Genomic DNA, 19,079 nt, shown 5'->3' with positions numbered 1-19,079 from the left:
CTTAGTTTATATTTGCTGTTTTCCTAAATTTAGATATCACCTTTTTTTTTAATGTGTCTATGGAATGAACTCTGCTTAGGGAGTGACATTTGCCTGAAAGTTTTTTAAAAATCCAAACACATCAGAAGAAATAATAAACTGAAAGGCACTTTTTTTGCCTATTTAGTCAACAAACTGTTTCAGAAAACACCATCTCCTCGTTACAATAAACACAGAAATCGTGGCATAGCTTTTACTCTTTAACTCCAAGTATTGCTTAGCTTATAACAGATGTATTATGAAACATGGCAAGAAGCACTGCAACAAGAAGAGGGTGAAAAAATTTGGTACTTGATCATTTGATATATTCAGACCCAAAGCTATGAAACAGGGTTCCCACCACCAGATTGATCTCCACCCAATCCCCACACCCAAAGATTTCAAAAACAAATGTTTAAAACATATAATACAACAGGCACTAGAAGAAGGAAGGAAAAAAAGAAAATCTTTACAATTATAATTTATCAAAAAAAATAGATGGATTTTTCTGGCACATAAGTAAATTACAAAAATCAAAATATTTGTCTGTTCCTTACCTTGACAATATTCAAAGTTCCCTTTTTTCCGGCAGTCACCTATTACTAAACTCAGTGCTCTCCAAGTGTTTCTTTTGACAGATATCATTCTCCACCAATCGCTCTGCTAATTTCCTCTCTCCTTTTCTGACTGGGACAGAGATTATGTTCACCAGCCCAGAGATCAATCTTTTCTATTGACGACAACAAAGGGAAAAAAAATGCATATATCACAACCAGTCTGAAGTATCATACTCATCTGTTTACATGATAACACTAGGCCAGTTTTGTTTTTAAAAACACACACACACACACACAGATACAAGCTCTTCTAAATTTTAGAAGAATCCAAAACAATCCCCATTGTCTCAGTTCCTATAATGACATTTTCTAAAGGACTTAATTTTCCAATCATGTGACTCAAAGCTTGATACAAACTGAACCTGAAAGCTCTTTTCTTAAATTGGTTTTAAAGATATGTATATCAATACATTAATAGAATGTTATATTTTACCTGTTTCAAAAAAAAAATAAATAAAAAATCTGTCAGATATTATGTTTTCTTCAGGAAAAAATTTAGACTTTTTAAATGGAATTTTACATACAAGTTAATCCTGTTTCAAAACAAAGTGGTTTGTTTCATTGTTCAAATATTGTTTCATTGTTCTGAAATTTCAGTAATGCCATTTTAGCTCACATAGTTTAAAACAACAGTGAAGAATAATACTTATGTAATAGTTTAAAAATATTAATAAAGCAAATATTGTTGAATTATTTTACCAAATCAACAAATTTCTACACTTTTCTTTTCTTCCTTTTAATAATACAAATTTTCCCATTTTCTGGCTATATTTGACAAATTTAGAATTTGTTCAATCACAAGTATTTATTGAGTGTCTATTACTCATCTACTATGATTAATAATGCTACCACTACTATCACAACTATGAATAGAAAAGTATTGCTATTTTATTCTTACAAACTAGGAAATATAAGAGTCTAGTACAATCATACACATATAAGGTAGGAACTCAATAAATACAAGGGAAGAAAGATTTATAAAAGCAGTCTCAAAAGGAATTAATTACTAAGGCTGTTGCTATTATTTTTTTAGACCCAATTACCTCCTAGAAATTAAAATTGGTGAACATATTTTGATGTAAATAAAACAAGCAGATTCTACATTTAAAAAAATTGATGTAGTTTATGTGCCACATTATGATTCTTTTGTGATGCAATCAGTTGTTTCTTCTACTTATTTGAGGTTAAAAAAGTAAATAAGTACTAATTAATTAAAATACATTACTAGATATTTCTTAGATGGGAATTGCCTTGCAGTCAGCAAAGATCATTAAAGACAATCAGCTAGATCTTGGAAACATTTAGCTTACTATGAATACTATTAATTTTATTAACGAATGGTAAAGCAAAAAATTTTCATAATATAACCAAGATATATAAATATATGTACACATATAGATTATGGAAGTATTCAAATAGTGGAGTGGGGGAGGGGTGCACACACAGGGAAGACTGGAAGTAAATACACATAGATGTTAAATATGATTATTTCTGGAAGACTGAAATACGGGTAATTTTTCTGCACAATTCTGTTATTTCCAATTTTTCTGTACAAAGGTAAAGAACATTTTATAGAGAGAAATTAAACAAATATTGGGAAAAAAGAAAACGTATACTCTTCTTGGATTCAATCATAATATATATTTTGTGCTTCAGCAACCATCAACAAAGGCCATTAGAGAGCCTGACAAAAGTGGATCATCCCCCTGTACGAGCCATAGTTAACAATCTCTACTGAACAAATGAACCAGGCAAAACATACACAAATCCCCTAGAGTCTAAGTCTATTTCTTCCTTCTCATGACTGCTAAATACCAGAACAAAGTCTGGGTTTATTAACAAAAATGGTGTAGTGAATCTTCGTTTTGAGGCACATAAAATTACCATGTGATAAACTTCCTTTAGGACAAATTTCTCAAATAAAAATGATCTCTCAATGTGAAAGATACTGGTTTATTTTTTACCTTCACTTGTAGTGACTATCAGAGTTTTCTGAAGTGAATGAAGAAAATTTTGGCAGGAACATAACAAAATATTTTAAATGTACATATTTATAAATTGTTAAATGTTAACACAGTATACAAATATACTTTCAAACAACATACAATGTAAATCTAAAGTTAACTATGAGGGTTTTACCCACTTAACTATTTTATATGTGAAACAATATATCACAATTAACAGAATCACTCAAAAAAAAGCTAATCTTTGGAGTTTTCAGAATAATGACCGGAGTGTGACATTTGTGTTTCATATCTCCAACACATTAAATGCTCTTCCAACATGAGATAATAATAAAATAAATAATGGTAATAAGTGCAATGTTCAGGTATTCCTGATACCTATTTCACACTGAAGTCTGTCACATGGAAATGATAATAAGAATTCTATCTTTAATAATTGCTTTGTTCAGAATGGATGCTCAGCCCTCAAATTTGTAAAACCTCATTATGAGGGGAACACACTGAGAAAAGTTTAAAAGCTAAGCTCTACCAAGAGCAGAATGCCTCAAACAATTTGTAGTTCTACAAGTGTTATTTAAAAGGCTCAACATGTTGTATTACCATGGAAATTGTGGAAAACATACATTCCCAAACAAATATTACTTTTTCTCAATGGTATGAAGTAATGAAAACCACATGTGTAAATCTGCGATCCGTGCAGTAGTTCAAGCTGCAGCTAATAGAAAATACAGAAAGTGAACTCTGCTATATAAAGGATTCTTGTTACAGAAATATAATGTGAAAACCAGATGCAGACAGAAAACCTTAATCACAGATGGGAATGTAATCACTGGCATACAGAATACTTTTTTGATCAATCTTAACCATATGCGCAATGTATTTATTTTCTAAGGAATGCAATAACTTGAGAGAACCTTCTATTTGAATTCAGTTAACCTCATATGGCCTTGGCAAATCATTCTTGTATCAGTTTATCTTTCAAAAATTTAATAGGATGTAAAGACTACACACATCAGAATCAACCTCAAAAGAGATCAAGTGCAGTTCCCCATTACTGTATTTCTCAATCACTGCCAGGAATCCTTTCTGCCTAAACACATTTCTCTAGAGAATTCTATCAACATTTGGGGCATTTTTTTCCTTTAGTAAATGATATATGGTTATTCCAAAAATGAACATTTAAACACGCCTCTTTTTATCTATCAACCTGAGTTGAATCAAACCTTAAGTCTAACTCTGTTTTTATTTCCTTCATAGAAACGTTTTATAGTATAAAGGCCATTCCTTTACATGAACAAATATACTATTTGTTTTTATTTCCAAGGAGAATCACCACAAAAAGAGCCTGTTATATTATATCTGACTTAGGAAACATTACCTTGGTAAGTACAGTTTCTGGCATTGGATTGTAGCTTACCTTTGTCAAAGCTTCACCATTTCTTTGCAGGCAATTCTGTGTCCCTCTAATTTGAAGGAGTAGTCAACAAAGCACCATGTATGCCTCACTTCAGGACTATATTCAACTTCCAACAGGAAGCAACTGAGACACTGTGTGACTTGGGTACCCCTCATCATAGGCCACATGAACTAAATGTCATTGTCTTAGTTTCACAAGTTTCCTTAAGCTTCCATGCATACATTCATCCAGATTCTCCCTCTCTCTTCTAACTACTCATCTCCTAGATCCACGCAGAGAAACACACAGTCCTTATTCTTGCCTAATCCCACATACAAGACCCTCCGTCACTTGGCACTCATCTACAGTATTCAGCCTCCACTGCAACCACGCCCTTCCAGAGTGCAGCTCTTCTCTGGCTGAATAAACTCCCTGATGGAATGCTTCCTCTCATGCTCCTGGCTGTGTTCACTGACTTCATGGCTCTTCCCATAGACTCCTCGCTGCACGGCCAGTTCTTCCTCAACCCTCAGGCTTCAGTTCAAGAGTCACCGCCTCAAAGATGCTTTTCCCAACCATTTGAAATAAAGTCCCACTACCATGTCCCCCGCCCACCACATCATTCTAACAGTGTTTCTTAATTGTCTTAACTACACTTAACACCACATGAAATAATCTTAGTAACTTTTTTATCCTTCTCTCTCCCCACCCCAAACTGCAAGATCTGTAAGAGCTAGGGTCTGATCTGGGGTGCTCATTACTATATCCTCCACATTTGGAACTGGACTAGGAACACAGTAGTGGGCCAAATAAAAAGAAAAACAAACAAATCCCACCCAGTGACATGCCACAAAGGCCCAATTCAATCCCCATGACTTTTGCAAACCTTTCCCTGGCTACTTCCGGAGCCTGTGATCTTCTTCTCTTCTTTATACTACAGCACTTTGGGTCTATATCAGGCTCTGGAACCCTTTACCTGCCAGTTACTGTTCACAAAAACTCATTCCCACTGGTGCTGTACAGAGAGACAGGCCAGCATGGAAATCACTCAGGGCATCCACGGCTATGAGGCCAGCCCTTTGTCTCACACTGAGCAGCAGGACACTGTGACTGGGAACCACAGCACAGTCCATACAGCCATTAAGGCGTAAGTGCACTCTGGCAGCTTTTTATGCATTGAGTTATCTTGTAATTGGGTGTGTCAGCTGTTGTAAAAATGAGATCCCATCTTAATTTCTTACACCTTTGGACCCTACATTGATGCACTCTACTCATTCCACTGGCAGGGCTGCAAGAGCGTCGCCATGTTTATTCAACAATGCTCATACACAGTACTAAGCACAGTGCCTGGCACACAAAAGATGTTCACTAAATATTGGCTGAGTAAACAGGGAATAAATGATAATGGAATACAATCTGGTCTTTCTTCGAGTCCTTTTCTCTTGTGATAAGACATTATTTCAAAATCCTACAATTTTTTTTAAAGAACAAATTAATCAGAAGGGAGGCAACCAACTGAGTATCAGCAATGCAATATGACAAGTGAGTTAACAAACCAGGCAATTTTAAATGGTAGGAAGCTCCTAAATGTCTTCTCTGTTGCAGATATAACTTTTCAAAAACTAAAGTGTTATAAATGACTACGGCATACACATGCTATTTAGAAGCCAACTGCATGCACACTCTGGCTGGACTGGAACCTCAGTTCCTACACTTACTTATCAGCTATTTGACCTTGGACAAGTCACTTAACCTCTCTAAGCTTCAGATTTAAATCTCCCAAGTAAGATAATAACACCTAACTTACCAGGATGATGTGAGGAGATAGTACTTGTAAAGTGCCTTAGTGCTCCCAGTGCAAGTACTGTTTCATCCAATGTGCTCAGTTACTATTATCTGATACTAGAAAGGAGATAGTTCCTCTTTTAATTTAAATAAATATGAAATAAATGAAGGCAAAGGTCACTACTCAATAATATCAGTATAAACATAATCTTTTTCTTTCTGAAAGTAATTACTGCACTATTAGTGATAAAAACAAAATACTTAGGATCAGTCAACAAAGCAAAATATGTGGAATTAAGCTGCAGGCCCTAAAACATTTTGGAGTGACAGAAAAAAAAACCATACACATATACACAAACTAAGGTACTCTGTGTGTGTGTGTGTGTGTGTGTGTGTGTGTGTGTTTTCTTATCTAATTTCATCTGTGAAGAACTCTTCTAGGGAATAAGAGAAGAGAGAACAAGAATCATTTGCAAAGACTGTTTTCTCCAAATAAAGGCATTTCTTCCATGCCGGCAATTTCCACTTGGGAGAAAAAAAAAAATGGGACTTTGGAAATACCTGCATTCATGGTTGATGGTCACACATCTCAGGAGGCTACAACTGTCCAGCTGCAAGCATGGCCTGGCTTCTGCTGTTCCTATTAGCTGACACCTCTCTCTTTCTTCTCTCTCTCTTTCCCTCTCTCCCCCCTGCCCCACCTTTCCTCTCTTCCTCCCTCCCTTTGTCTCTGTCTCTCAGAAACTTGGAAAGGAATGGTATTTTTGTACTCTAAACAGTAACTTTTCTAAGTGCAGTGAAAGGGTTTGATCGTTTTCCATTTGTACTTTAATATAATTCCCTCCGGCACTTGGTGTGGCTGACCCTGTTCATGGAGAAAATTCCTTCATGGTAGGGTTTGAAGAATTCCAGGATAGCAGTAAGCCCTGGAATAGTAAAGCCTTGAAGAAAATCTAGGTTCAGACCTTGTCCCCTCATATACGCAGGGCCATTTTGGGCAAGAGAGTAGATCTCTAAGAGTGACTTACAAAATAAGCTCATGGCAAGTTGACATTAAGACAATATGGAAACCTCACTCCATCAAAGCCTCCCTTGAGGCCCCACACGGCTGTCTAAAATTGTCTAGTCACTTGCATTAAGAAACTGAAGGCTGTACTTCCGAAACTCTCTTCAAATAAAAATGTTACCTGAAGAAAAAACAGTGAGACTCTTTACCACTTCTGCATTCTGAGCCAGGGCATCTCAGGCTGAGATGGACCTGCCTCACTGTTCAGTACCAACTGTGGTTGCGAAGCTGGTTCATGAGGCAGTAGAGCAGCTGGAATCCCACACAATGTCAGAGAAAAGACCAGACTGGATGGGGAGGAATGTGGTGGGAAGGGTCCTGGAGGGGGCGCGCTCAGCCTGGGGATCTGCCCAGAAAGCAGCTATGGGTTTCCAGAGGAAGAGAAGAGGAGACCCTGGCAACTAAGAGACAACCTGAGGGAACCTGGTAGAGAAAATCTGGAAACTACTACAATGATCTTTAGCTTTGCTTGGACCCTTGATCAAAGAAATTGTTCCATCTCATAAAAATGTCCATATACACAAAATTTTGCTTACAATTTCAAGAAGCTCATCCTTTATTAAAGCCCATTAATGAACTTCAGGGTTAGAAAACAAAATTAAAAGTTACAGTGTGCATCTATGAAGATCCAGGCATGACTACTTCATAATTTGCCTGAAGAGGGGGTGTTCTCCAAAAGCAATAGCAAAAGCCAAAATTAGCAAATGGGATCTAATTAAAGAGCTTCTGCACAGTGAAGAAACTAACATCAGAGTGAACAGGCAGCCTACAGAATGGGAAAATATTTTTGCAATCTATCCATCTGACAAAGAGCTAATATCTAGGATCTACAAGGAAATTAAACAAATTTGCAAGAAACGAACCAACATTTACATCAAAAAGTGGGTGAAAGATATAAACAGACACTTCTCAAAAAAAAAAAAAAAGACATTTATGCAGTCAACAAACATATTAAAAAAAGCTCATCCATCATCACTGGTCGTTAGAGAAATGCAAATCGAAACCACATTGAAATACCATTTCACACCAGTTAGAATGGTGAACATTAAATAGTCAGGAAACAACAGATGATGGAGAGCATGTGGAGAAACAGGAATGCTTTTACACTGTTGGTGGGAGTATAAATTAGTTCAACCATCGTGGAAGACAGTGTGGTGATTCCACAAGGATCTAGAACCAGAAATACCATTTGACCCAACAATCCCATTACTGAAAATACTCCCAGAAGATTATAAATCATTCTACTATTCAGACACATGCACACGTATGTGTAATGCAGCACTATTCACAATAGCAAAGACTTAAAACAAACCCAAATGCCCATCAGTGTTAGACTGGATAAAGAAAATATGGCACATATATACCATGGAATATTATGTAGCTGTAAAGAAGAGTTAGAGTCCTTTGCAGTGACATGGATGAAGCTAGAAACCATCATTCTCAGCAAACTAACACAGGAACAGAAAACAAAACACCACATGTTCTCACTCATTTTATTTTATTATATTTCTTTTCAGTTGTCAAAACTTACAAGCCAAAATATGACAGCAATGAATTGTGCATTCTATGACAAGAGAACACAATGAAAGTGACCCAAGGTGAAAAGAGGCTGAGAAAAAAAACATGCTATTGGAACCAAAGATTTCACTTTAGCCTCAGCAGTGAAATGTTTCAGAATAGTTTTAAGTAAATCACTTGAGTTCAGGCATGAGTTCTCAATAATTATTTAACAAAGCATCAAAAAGTGCCCCAACTGTTCCAGACTCCCACTTTCAAGAGGCTTACAAACCAGCAGAGAAGTCTGAATTTCATGGATGATAGCAGACCTTTGGGGAAGAAGGGTCATGAAGGCTTTAGAGAGGAAAGTGTCACCAGAGGCTTAGGAGAGGACAAAGTGAGCCAAGCTTGGCTTCCCTGCAGAAAGAACTTAGGTGTCCAAACATGAAGCAACCCATGGTCTTGGAGAAGGCTGAGAGAGAAAGGTACGGGAAAGGCCTGGCAAAGCAGGGCATCATTTGTCTTCAACATCCTCATACCCACCAGGGTCTATCAGGGCCAGATTCTCTATTAAGTATTTACTGAAGGAAGAAGCAGCCAAAGAAAGACTACTGAGGTTTTATAGAAGAACGTGATGAACAGTTCCATAGTCATCAAGTAAGATGCCAAGAAAAAGCAAGCCTTTACTGAAGATTGTGCTTCACACATACCATATCATCCTTATGACCATCCTATGAGGCCATGCCATTATTATCCAGATGAGAATTATTTCTAGATGAAAATGGTAGCTAAAGGAGGTAAGTGGTAAAGCACTTGGGGGTTAGGTCTCTTCACCACTATTCTTGACTGCCCTCTGGCAGAGAAGAGCAGCGTCACTTCCTCCTGGAAGGGCAGAGTACCAGACCAGTCAACCTGGGTGATACAGGAACAAGATTTGCAAAATGACTCAGATTAAGAAAGGACATACAGCAAAAAAGCTCCTTCCACCACCACTTCCTGGCCCTACTTTCTTCCTTAACAGCAAGCACTATTGTCAGACTCTTGTATATACTCGCACAAGTAGAATTCTATGCTTTTGTACAAGTGTAGCATTCTACAGACATTCTTCGGCTCCCTGCTTTGCTCATTTAATGATATATCTCAGGAACAATTCTGTATCAACACATATAAATGTCTCACTCTTTTTTAAAAAAAATTGATTTCTATGTTGAAATTCTTTTTTGACTGCCAATGATTAATTTTTATCAAGCGTAATTCACTACAGAAGGAGAAAAATCTTAAAAAATCCAATTCTGACAGATTTTAGAACAAAATGACAAAATACAAATATGGTTAAAGTTCAAAAAATAGAAAGAATTGCCAGCATGTTTTTAAATTAAATGTTATCACACAAAACAAGATAAAGACCTTGAAATAACATCTTAATGAACCATATCCTAAAAGTCCTCACCCAGGTAGTTATTTTGTTGTTTCTTTCAATAATAAAATCTCTCAAATAGGGGACAACTAAGAGTGAGTAATAAGGACTTAAAGCTCTTTAACATGTTAAAGAAATTCTTTACTTTTCCAAAACAACTCCTCGATTTTGAAATAAAAAGGTATGGCTGAGCGCATGATAGTATTTAGTTTACTATCTGTTGATTGTAAAATGGATAGACATTTCTATTAAACTCAGATTTTAATGCATTATTTTGTTCTTTTCATTTAAAGTAGATTTGAAAATGTCATTACGTGAAAAAGTGTTTGGTCTACAGACACTGCTTGGGGTACTGAACAAATGAATCTAGGTTCAAAGGCACCTTTAGATAACCATGCTCCCTCTTCCCCCAAGCGTACTGAGCCCAGGATCTGAGGCCTGCTGGTTTACAAGCACTGCTTTCAACAGCTACTCCTTAACTCTACATGCTGTCATCTCTACCTTCTCTCCTTCTTATCATGTTAGAATTAAATGACATTTTATAAATTATTCTACATACAAAAATCCAATATTTGAAATGTATAAAGTAAGCTGCTCTGGTCAAATGGGAAGTAAAGGGTCCCAGAACCCAGCCCACCTGACCACTTTGTGTCTCGCACAAGGCCCAAGGGCACCTGCAAAAGAGAAACTCAGAGAACAGTTTGAAATCCATGGAAAGAGCCAAAACACATGAGGGAGCCAAGTCCTAAAGCAGTAAATAACAGATCCTTTATGTAACAACCACATTTTAAGAAACACCCACCACTTGAGAGTCCTGTCACCATCTCCCAAAGGCAGCTGGGACCACCAGAAGCCCTGGGCCCAAAGTCTGCAAACGGATTCTGAGGCTCCCTCTAGAAGCTGTCATTCTATGTGTCTGGGGTAGGGTAGCAGAGCTGCCCCTAAACAAACACCTGAAGTGATTCCCAGTTTCTGGCAAGTTAAGAGCACTTGATAGCAAATCCACGTTGGTATTAATAACTTCCCCCTCTCTAAATCCACCACTCTATGCAAGTACTAATTATTTTTCCTTTGCAATACCTCCTGCCCCTGCCTCTTCCTTCTCACATCCCACAAACCCAACCTTGGTCATCCTTCTGCAATACCTAAAACCTAAACTACAGCAACAAGCTTTCTGCCTGGCCTGGGCCTCCAGCCTATCCCTGCCTCCAGTCCATCTGACTCCTCACATGAAGACCAACTCTTTACAAACACAACTGTTACACAATTTTTATTTTAACCTTGGTTTTATGAAGATCTATTTCACCTCTGGTGAATTCCAAAGTTGAAGATTAAATCAAAATGCTTGATATTCAAGACATTTTTGATCTTTCTGCTGTTACTTCCCACTCATCACTCAAGGGCCCTTTTTGCTGCAGCCACATTATTAATTTATTCTCTCTCCATCCCTACTCCACCCAAAAACTCCTCCAAAGGTCTTTTCCACATCTAGGCTTCTACACTCCCTATTCCTAACCGTATAACTTACCACAATCCTATTACAATAACTTTGCCTTAATGAATCCTACCTGTCTCAAGACAAGCTTAAATTCCAATTCATGCCTGCCTCTAAAATCTCACTTGCTGTACCATTTAATTGGTAACTGATCAAGCTTCACCATCTTTTTAGCTATTTAATTGTCCTCAGTGAGTTTATCATTCAGTGGGAACTGAGCCGACTACCTGCTTGTGCCTACACCTAGCACACAGCTTTATACATAGAAGATGTTTACTATTTATCCATGTACTTCAGATTCACTCCCAAGAGTAAACATTTTACTTCCTATCAGATGCTGTAAAAGGCACCTTTACCATGGCTACCAAAACAGCATGTGACTTTCTTTATAAATAAGTCAAATCAGGTTTAATGGGTTGTTTATTTTATTGCTCCTCACCTATATTTTCCTCCAATATTTTATACCTGCTCTCTTGAGCCAACTCAAATCTTAGGCACATCAATGGAGACTGATCACATTAACTCTTCCTTTAGACATGAACTGATCTACCTACCTTTATTTAAACAAAAGGATGAGAATTCATTGTCCACATTTGTTTCTCATCCGATGTCGAATGTGGATCTCATTTCTAAATAAATCTAGCTGGAGCTGAGAATGAAAATGTGTGACAGGTGGGCAAAGGGGCTGGAGAGTAAAGGACACTGCTTATGTGACACATGATAAAAGTTACAGAATCCTAACAGCCACTTAAAAAGAACACTTTCACAGGAAAGGAGGATTACTATGTCAGCCTGATAAACACCCAGTTCCAGTCCCAGTATCATCTGCTGTTCTTCCCAGCTGTGTTTGCTCATCACTGTGTACATAACATATGCATAGATTCAGAAAATAAACTATTAGTCTTCCATGACCTGTCTTACAGTTCACATGCCCCTGTATCTTGAGGTTAGGGAAAGGGGTATAGTACTTCTAGTTTTAATCAGCTAATCTAATCAACTTCCCAGGACTGCATTTAAAGCACAGCTTGTACCATGCTTATAACCAGTGGGGATGACTTCCTAGTTTCTGATGTTCCACTTGCCAATGTGCGTTTGAAATGGTCTCCACAATACTGCTGTGCTATTTCCCTGGCACCATGATCTGTGCCAACCCTTTTAGGTACCATTACTGATCTGTTTTCCCAATATTAGGCTCTGGTCTCCTTGCTAAGTATTACTAGGTGGATTGTCCAAAAAGTCTAGCAGAAGAGTCCTTCCAGATACTCTTTATAATAATACCTCACAGCTAGTTCTCTCTCATAGTGCTCTAATTATCTTATCACATGGCCATGTCTAGCTCATCACTGCTCTGACATTGTTTCCCCTCATATTATTAGTGGCCACCCATCTCTTGAACTTCTTTAGACAAATTACCATTACTCCTGCTAATATCTTCTCTAATATTTCTCTGACATAATATTCAGTCCAGTTAGGCACCAACTAAGAGTTCATCATATATATACTTTAAGATATTCTCTTTTGTAGCAAAGAACTTCTATTTGACTTCCCACTGAACTCTGAATACCAATGCAAAAATTTTCTACAGCCTAGGAAGCAACAGTGCTTCCTGTGGCATCCATTTCTAAGACAGATGAAAATAATATTACTTCCCAGTGAAACCAATCCCCGACATCCTAGTAAATAGCAAATTTCCATGGTCATTTTGGATGATGAGGAAGTGGTCACCTTGATGAAACCAGAAGAATGCCAGTAACTCTTAAGTTCAAAAGAAACCCTAGCTTAGGTTTACTATTTATAACGACCCAACTTAGAATCAAATCTCTAATAATGTATATATTTAAATCACCTACATCAGTTATACAAACTAAAGAAAAGTACAAAATAGGTAATAACTGAATTGTTTAATTATTTTACAAGCAGTGGCAAACTATTGCTTCAGACAAAAAGATAATTTTTCAGACTTTCTTGAGATCTAATTCTCAGCCAGATGATCATTGTGCCCATGTTCAATTAAATAAATTGCTACCAGGTTCTCTCAAAAAAAAAAAAAAAAAAAGGCTTAAAGGTCGTTTTCTAAATTTCTGAAGTGAAGTGGGTTCAAACTTTAAGACAAGGGGGTATGGTGAATGCCTGCTAAACACAACCAACCCCATCCAGCTCAGCCTCTAGCCCCTCACTTCTACCCCCCAGCACTGAGTTCATCATCTTGTCCTGTAACTATGAGGGAAAAGCATAAAGGCAATTCTCCTGGGACAAGACCCAAAATCTTTAGTTCCCTCCTCACTACATAAACAGATTTATTCCTACATCATTCACCTCTGAAAAAGGAATCATAAAACTACAATTTCAGAGAATCATCTAAGGTTTAGGATGGCTATGCAAAGAATGGCTTCCTAGTCCATAATGGCACTTACTTATGATGGAAAAGACTGGAATGATAGTAACATTCCACACTGATCCCTTTCCCAGTTAGATGAAGATTTATTGTGTCACCCGCCTCAATCCCAGAATTTAAAAAAAAAAAAAAAAAAAAAAGGATTTTTTTTTCACTTTCCTAACCATGGGAAAGCCTCAAAGCCTACTTTCAGTACCACACATAGACTTGTGCATGAGAGTTGAGAAGCCTAAGAATAACCAAGTCTGCCCTTCGTCTTCTGAGAAATTTGCCTGAGGGCTGGAATGCACCCCAGGCCACCCAACAAGTCATCGATTTAACTAGAAAGGGAACCTGTTTGCCTATAAGTCAAGTGACTGCACATAGACACCAGGTCCTTTTTTTTTTTTTCCTAACACAAAGTTTTACACTACAAAACTAGTTACAAACTCTTTTTTTCCCCAGGAGTAAAAGGTGGCGTACAAGTCCTCTACCCTTATCTAAAAAGGTAACCAGGAAGTTGAACCTGGTCAACTGGGAAATGCTGAGATCAAGATATAATGGAGTGACCATGTAGGAAGGAACAAGACTCAAGAACTAAGGACTAGGCAGAAAATCATGCCAGCATACTCGATAAGTTCAATAACAACAACAGAAATAATAGGTTGATTCCTCATGGCCTCAGTGCAGCATAGGATGAAGGTACTCTGATGCAGGAACAGAATTTGGCAATAGAGAAGCCAGGATTAGGTGGTTTTGAAGAATACTGATTGGCACACACTTGGGAGTGTCCAATGTTATGTCAGGTAGAAGCCAACTCTGATTCCTAAGCAGAGTGGAAAAAGGGGTAACTGAAAGAAAATAGTGGCTGAGTAGATATGGCCGATAAGGAGAATATGCAGCCAATTATTCCGAGAATAAGGTCCTAAATAATTACTAAAACTCAGGCACAAAGTAGGTTATTAATTTGGGGAATACAAAGAAAACTCAAATTTCTAAATTGGGGCAAAAGATCAAGCCAGAAGAGCAACTATGGCCAGAGTCTCATAGCAATGGGCTGGAGTTCTTTGAAAGGAAGAAAGTGAAACACTAGTTAATCATTTACTTAAAATCAGTGATGAGAATGTATGGGAAGGTTGGTTAAGGCCAGGCTCATAGTAGGTCTCTAGTATTTATAAATTCCTCTCCTCTCCCAAGATCAGCAACTAAGTAGCAGCCCTGAGCACACTTAGAAGTGGTCTGTGCCCCAGGTGTTAAAAGATTGATGAACCCAGTCAATCTCATTCCCCAAGGCACTTAGAGGTGCTTAGATTGTTGGAGACACAAGGGGAAAACTTCACATTTGTGCCCTCTGCATTCCTCTTCTACAAACTCTATATTCTAAAGGTCCTATTCATCCAAACAGTGATTTGCTTTAGAGGCCTTGATCAATATGAAACCTACCAAAACAAATGCCTGCTTTATTCCTTCATGTATTACTTTATAAAGACAATCACAATTAGAACTATTAAAGCAGAATATTTTAAGTTGGTATCTCTTGGTCCTTGAAAACATTAGTAGTTGTAGACAAACTATTTTGACCAAGCGGGTCTCACACTTTAAACATCAACCATGGGACATTACTTTACCAGTAGTTCTGATGTAAGAGCCTGCACATGATTTCATCAAGTATGAACATTTTGAAAAGACGCACAGGAATCTCCCCTGTTGGTGTCACGTAAGGTCCTGTGGCTTCAAAAACAACTCTCATTAGACGATCACATCCCAAGTGATGGGATCATGTCTCTGAATAAACTTTTTATACTGATATGCAATTCAGCATCTTTTCTTAAGAAAAGTGAGAGAGTCTGGTGCTGTATTAGGGGAAATAGCCGCATGACGCTGAGCTCTCTTTAAGATATGCCAGCGTAACATGCCATACTGAACTGTTTGTTGGGCTTGAAACTGGAAATTCCATTCCTTAAAAGCATTCTTCTTTGGTTGGTTCCATACATGTAATGGCAAATACTCGCATTCAATTGTCTTCTTCAAAGTACCTCTTGTTTTGAGTTGGTGTTTTTAAAGAAACATTGTATTTGTTAATATCAAACATGCGAAGGTGTCATTGTGCCTGCCTTCCCCTTTATCCATTCTTGAAATATTTTGAAAGGTTTATCTGTGATGAGTGTGTCTAGCAATTCACATGTGAAGCCACAAACTTAGCTAATTGATCCTCAGCAGTGATCAGGTCTCACCCTGGTCAAATTACTATAGCCACAAGTCCACCAAATTGCAATCCAGGGTTGAGTCAATATTGAACCGTATCCAAATGTCAGCAGTCTTCCTCCTACTTTAATTCTCTGCCCATATTTTATATGGATAGCATTGCCATTCACTTTCTTGTTATAAAGATGCAGTATTATTTTTATTATGAGTATTTAAGACATGTTAAGAGTTTCCTTTTTAATTAAAATTCAATCATTTTAAAAGAACATGTCTTTCCTAAAAATGCCACTAGCAAAATGCATCCAATTTATCTCTACGTGGTGCTTTCCCTGTCCATAAAACTTATTTGATTAGCAGTACTATAGAAGCTAAAGCTTTTGTATGCAAGCACTCAAGCATAATTTAATAATTTTATTTAAGCATGGAAAAGATTATTCTAAAAGCCCTGTTGGTAAAATATCCCTGATTAGTTTAAACTTACATTTGCAGGTATATTAAAGGTGAAATAAATCCCAGAATGCTCAGTATGCAAAGAACAGTGTTAACTTTGTTACAACAGTCCGGCAGTAAGTTAAAAATTGTAGTATTAGAAAATGTAAGGAATAACTATCTGATATTAAATATATGTATTTAAACAGGTTATTTTAAAATACATTTTGATTTGTGTGAACCCTTTTTATATTACCAGGATTTTCACCTATGGAAATCTCTTTTATAGTCAAACAAAATGAGGTCTTAATTGCATACTATCATTTATCTGCTAAGGATAAAAGTGCCAACAAATGAAAATGCACATTAGGCAAGAGATTGTCAGAATAGAAAATTTTTTTTTATTTTTTTGTTTTTTTGTTTTTAAATAACCCACTCACATTAACAAAAGACTGCAGTAGCTTCCAAATTATAGGTTGTTATTTTTAGTGGAAGTAGTTCAATATTCATATTGGAGCAGATGTAGCAGTTTAACAAAACAGCTCTTCAAATCCTGCACAAATTGAAAACAGGAAAACTGATTGCATTTTCTCTTATCACTTTCCTTTTCTGAATTGACACTTTTGGCCTTCTGAAAATTTACACATGGCTTTCATCTCAACAGCACCTGCTGATCAAATAGAAACCTAACATTTTCATGAAAATGGTATAAAGGACCAGTTTTGTTCTAAACACTGTAAAGGGCATCAGTTGCCTACTGGATAGCAACAATTGCCATGTATAAGTCATAGGCATAATAGATTTATATCTTCATAAATTTCTTTAACATAAAAATATGTTAAGTCCCTTCTGTTTTTTTTCTTTTTTTCCATATTCACTTTCCGTATTGTTCAAATGTCTTTCACTCAATGTCTGCCTAGTTCTGCTATTTAAAGACTATGCAAAATGTGTGAAAGGGTAAATTGCACCAAGATAACAAATACTTAGTATTTCTCTGTCTCTGCTTGAAATACACATATTTATCTATGTAAGTTATTGTCTATGTATGCACATGAGTGTAAAATACATATATCTCACTTTGTATTCCACCCACTAATAAAAAACTGGAAACAAAAAGTCAGAGTCAGACCCTGTTTTTGAAGGGACCTTACCCATTATTTTATCAGATACAGATTTAGCAGGTGCCTGGCCGTTTCAGTACCCCAGACAGGGAAAAAAAGAATGTCACCCATGCAACAAACTGGTCAACTAAATAGTGACCAACCACTCACTGTAAATAACTCCAGGTAAAGGTAAATCTTGAAAGTGGGTATCCTTCTATATAAAATATGCAAGATCGACGGCTAGCTTTTCAGATTTTTAACCATGCTCCATGTAGTTCTCTGTAACACCCAATTCTCAATAAAATTAAAGATGTTCCTAAGACATGCTATCTGCTAGCTTCTCAGCCAAAAGTGCTCTACCCTTTCTGAAAGACTCCAGGCTGTCCTTTCCCATTCTGTCTGGGTGATAAGGTAACCTGAAGGCAGAAATGACATACAGTAATATATGTGCCACTCTGGCTAGTTGGTCTGTGAATTTCAGTGTTTCATCATGCTCACTGAGGCAACAGCAAACCTGAAATGTCAATATGTTCAGTCAATGGAAGTAAAATAATGGGACTCTATTGTCTTACCCAATCGATCTGCTGCTGTCAACAAGGAAACATGCCCCCCTGGCTTTAAACAAATTTTAATTAGGCTTTTAGTTACTGGATCATATCTATCTATCTATGAAAACACCTATCTTGACAATGTGTAGGAGGCAAAACAACCATTTTTTCTACTTTTCTTCATTTTAAGAACCTTCTAAAGTTGATATTATAATGTTTTCAAATACTTGTGAGTCAATAAGACATTTTTTCTTCTTTTTTAAAACTAGCTCCAAGCAAAGGATTTCATGGTTCAAATCCAAAATACGAATCTACCTAACAGACTTGGAGTGATTTTTTTTTCTCCTGTAGCTTGAGTTGAGCCATACTATAAAATTAACTAATTCCATATTAAAAGTAGGCTTCATTTGCTCCCCTTACTCAATCAAGTGCCGTTAGCATCAATTCATCATGCATTTATAACAAGTCACACAAAACCAAACATTAATGGTCAATCCCAAAGCCTTTACCCGCTTTGCTCAGTGTATCACTCCTAAACGCAAGGGGTAAAAAACTCCTGTTAAAATCAGGTAGGTGCATGGTTCTAAGAAGGGTAAGGGGTTGTTGGGGGAGAGGAAAAAAGACATCATAAGTCATCCAAATTGCACCAAAGTTCTCTAGCCCTTCCTTCCACCAAAAGAGAGGCAGTCTCACCTTAAAATAAAAATGAACTAATCAAGTTGTTAAGCAGCTTTGTCTCTCCCTTCTTCATCTAAAGGCTTCAGCATCCAGTCAATAAATAATCTATTGTTCCCCCTTTATCAAGTCTCTTTAAACCTATTCAGACTGGCAAAACTAAACCCAATTAAAGATAAGGCCCTCCGGTATTCTCACCTCTGTGAGTCCTGTCTGGATAGCAGAGGTGATGGGAGATAGCGTCAAGGCCAGGGTAGTTGCCTCCTCCTCACCCCGCACAACAAAAGGCAGATTTCTCTTTCTCACTCTGCTAATCTTTAAATGTAAATTCTCTCCGCCAGCTAAGAGGAGCGACAGATAACATGTTACATCTTCACTTCTCCTGGTCTTATCGACTTCTGAATCATTTGGAAAGGGAGAGAGGGAGAGAGAAAAGCCGCCTCCCCACGCCCCCCTTCCTCCTGGCCACCCCTCCTTCCTCTCTGCTCGC

The 19,079-nt window shown here is 37.3% G+C and overlaps 1 protein-coding gene across 7 annotated transcripts in view; it reads right to left on the bottom strand.

Moving 5' to 3' along the window:
* Positions 1 to 19,079, bottom strand: part of RUNX1T1 (RUNX1 partner transcriptional co-repressor 1) — a 147,948-nt gene that overhangs the window by 120,807 nt on the left and 8,062 nt on the right. Inside the window, exons 1-2 of one of the 7 annotated variants that reach the window (XM_074386876.1) lie at positions 18,788 to 18,936; positions 576 to 748 (exon numbers count right to left, since the gene is read on the bottom strand). The exons of 3 other annotated variants lie outside the window; for them this stretch is intronic. In XM_074386876.1, coding sequence (XP_074242977.1) covers positions 576 to 663 — 88 coding nt within the window. In that variant the 5' untranslated portion in view covers positions 664 to 748; positions 18,788 to 18,936. Of the gene's footprint in view, positions 1 to 575; positions 18,937 to 19,079 lie in introns of those variants that run through there. 3 more of the 7 variants (XM_010349415.3, XM_074386875.1, XM_074386878.1) reach the window with 3 other exon arrangements.

This window comes from Saimiri boliviensis, chromosome 15 (genome assembly GCF_048565385.1).
Source record: "Saimiri boliviensis isolate mSaiBol1 chromosome 15, mSaiBol1.pri, whole genome shotgun sequence".
NCBI classification, from domain to species: domain Eukaryota; kingdom Metazoa; phylum Chordata; class Mammalia; order Primates; family Cebidae; genus Saimiri; species Saimiri boliviensis.
This window is presented reverse-complemented; position numbering and strand designations above follow the sequence as displayed.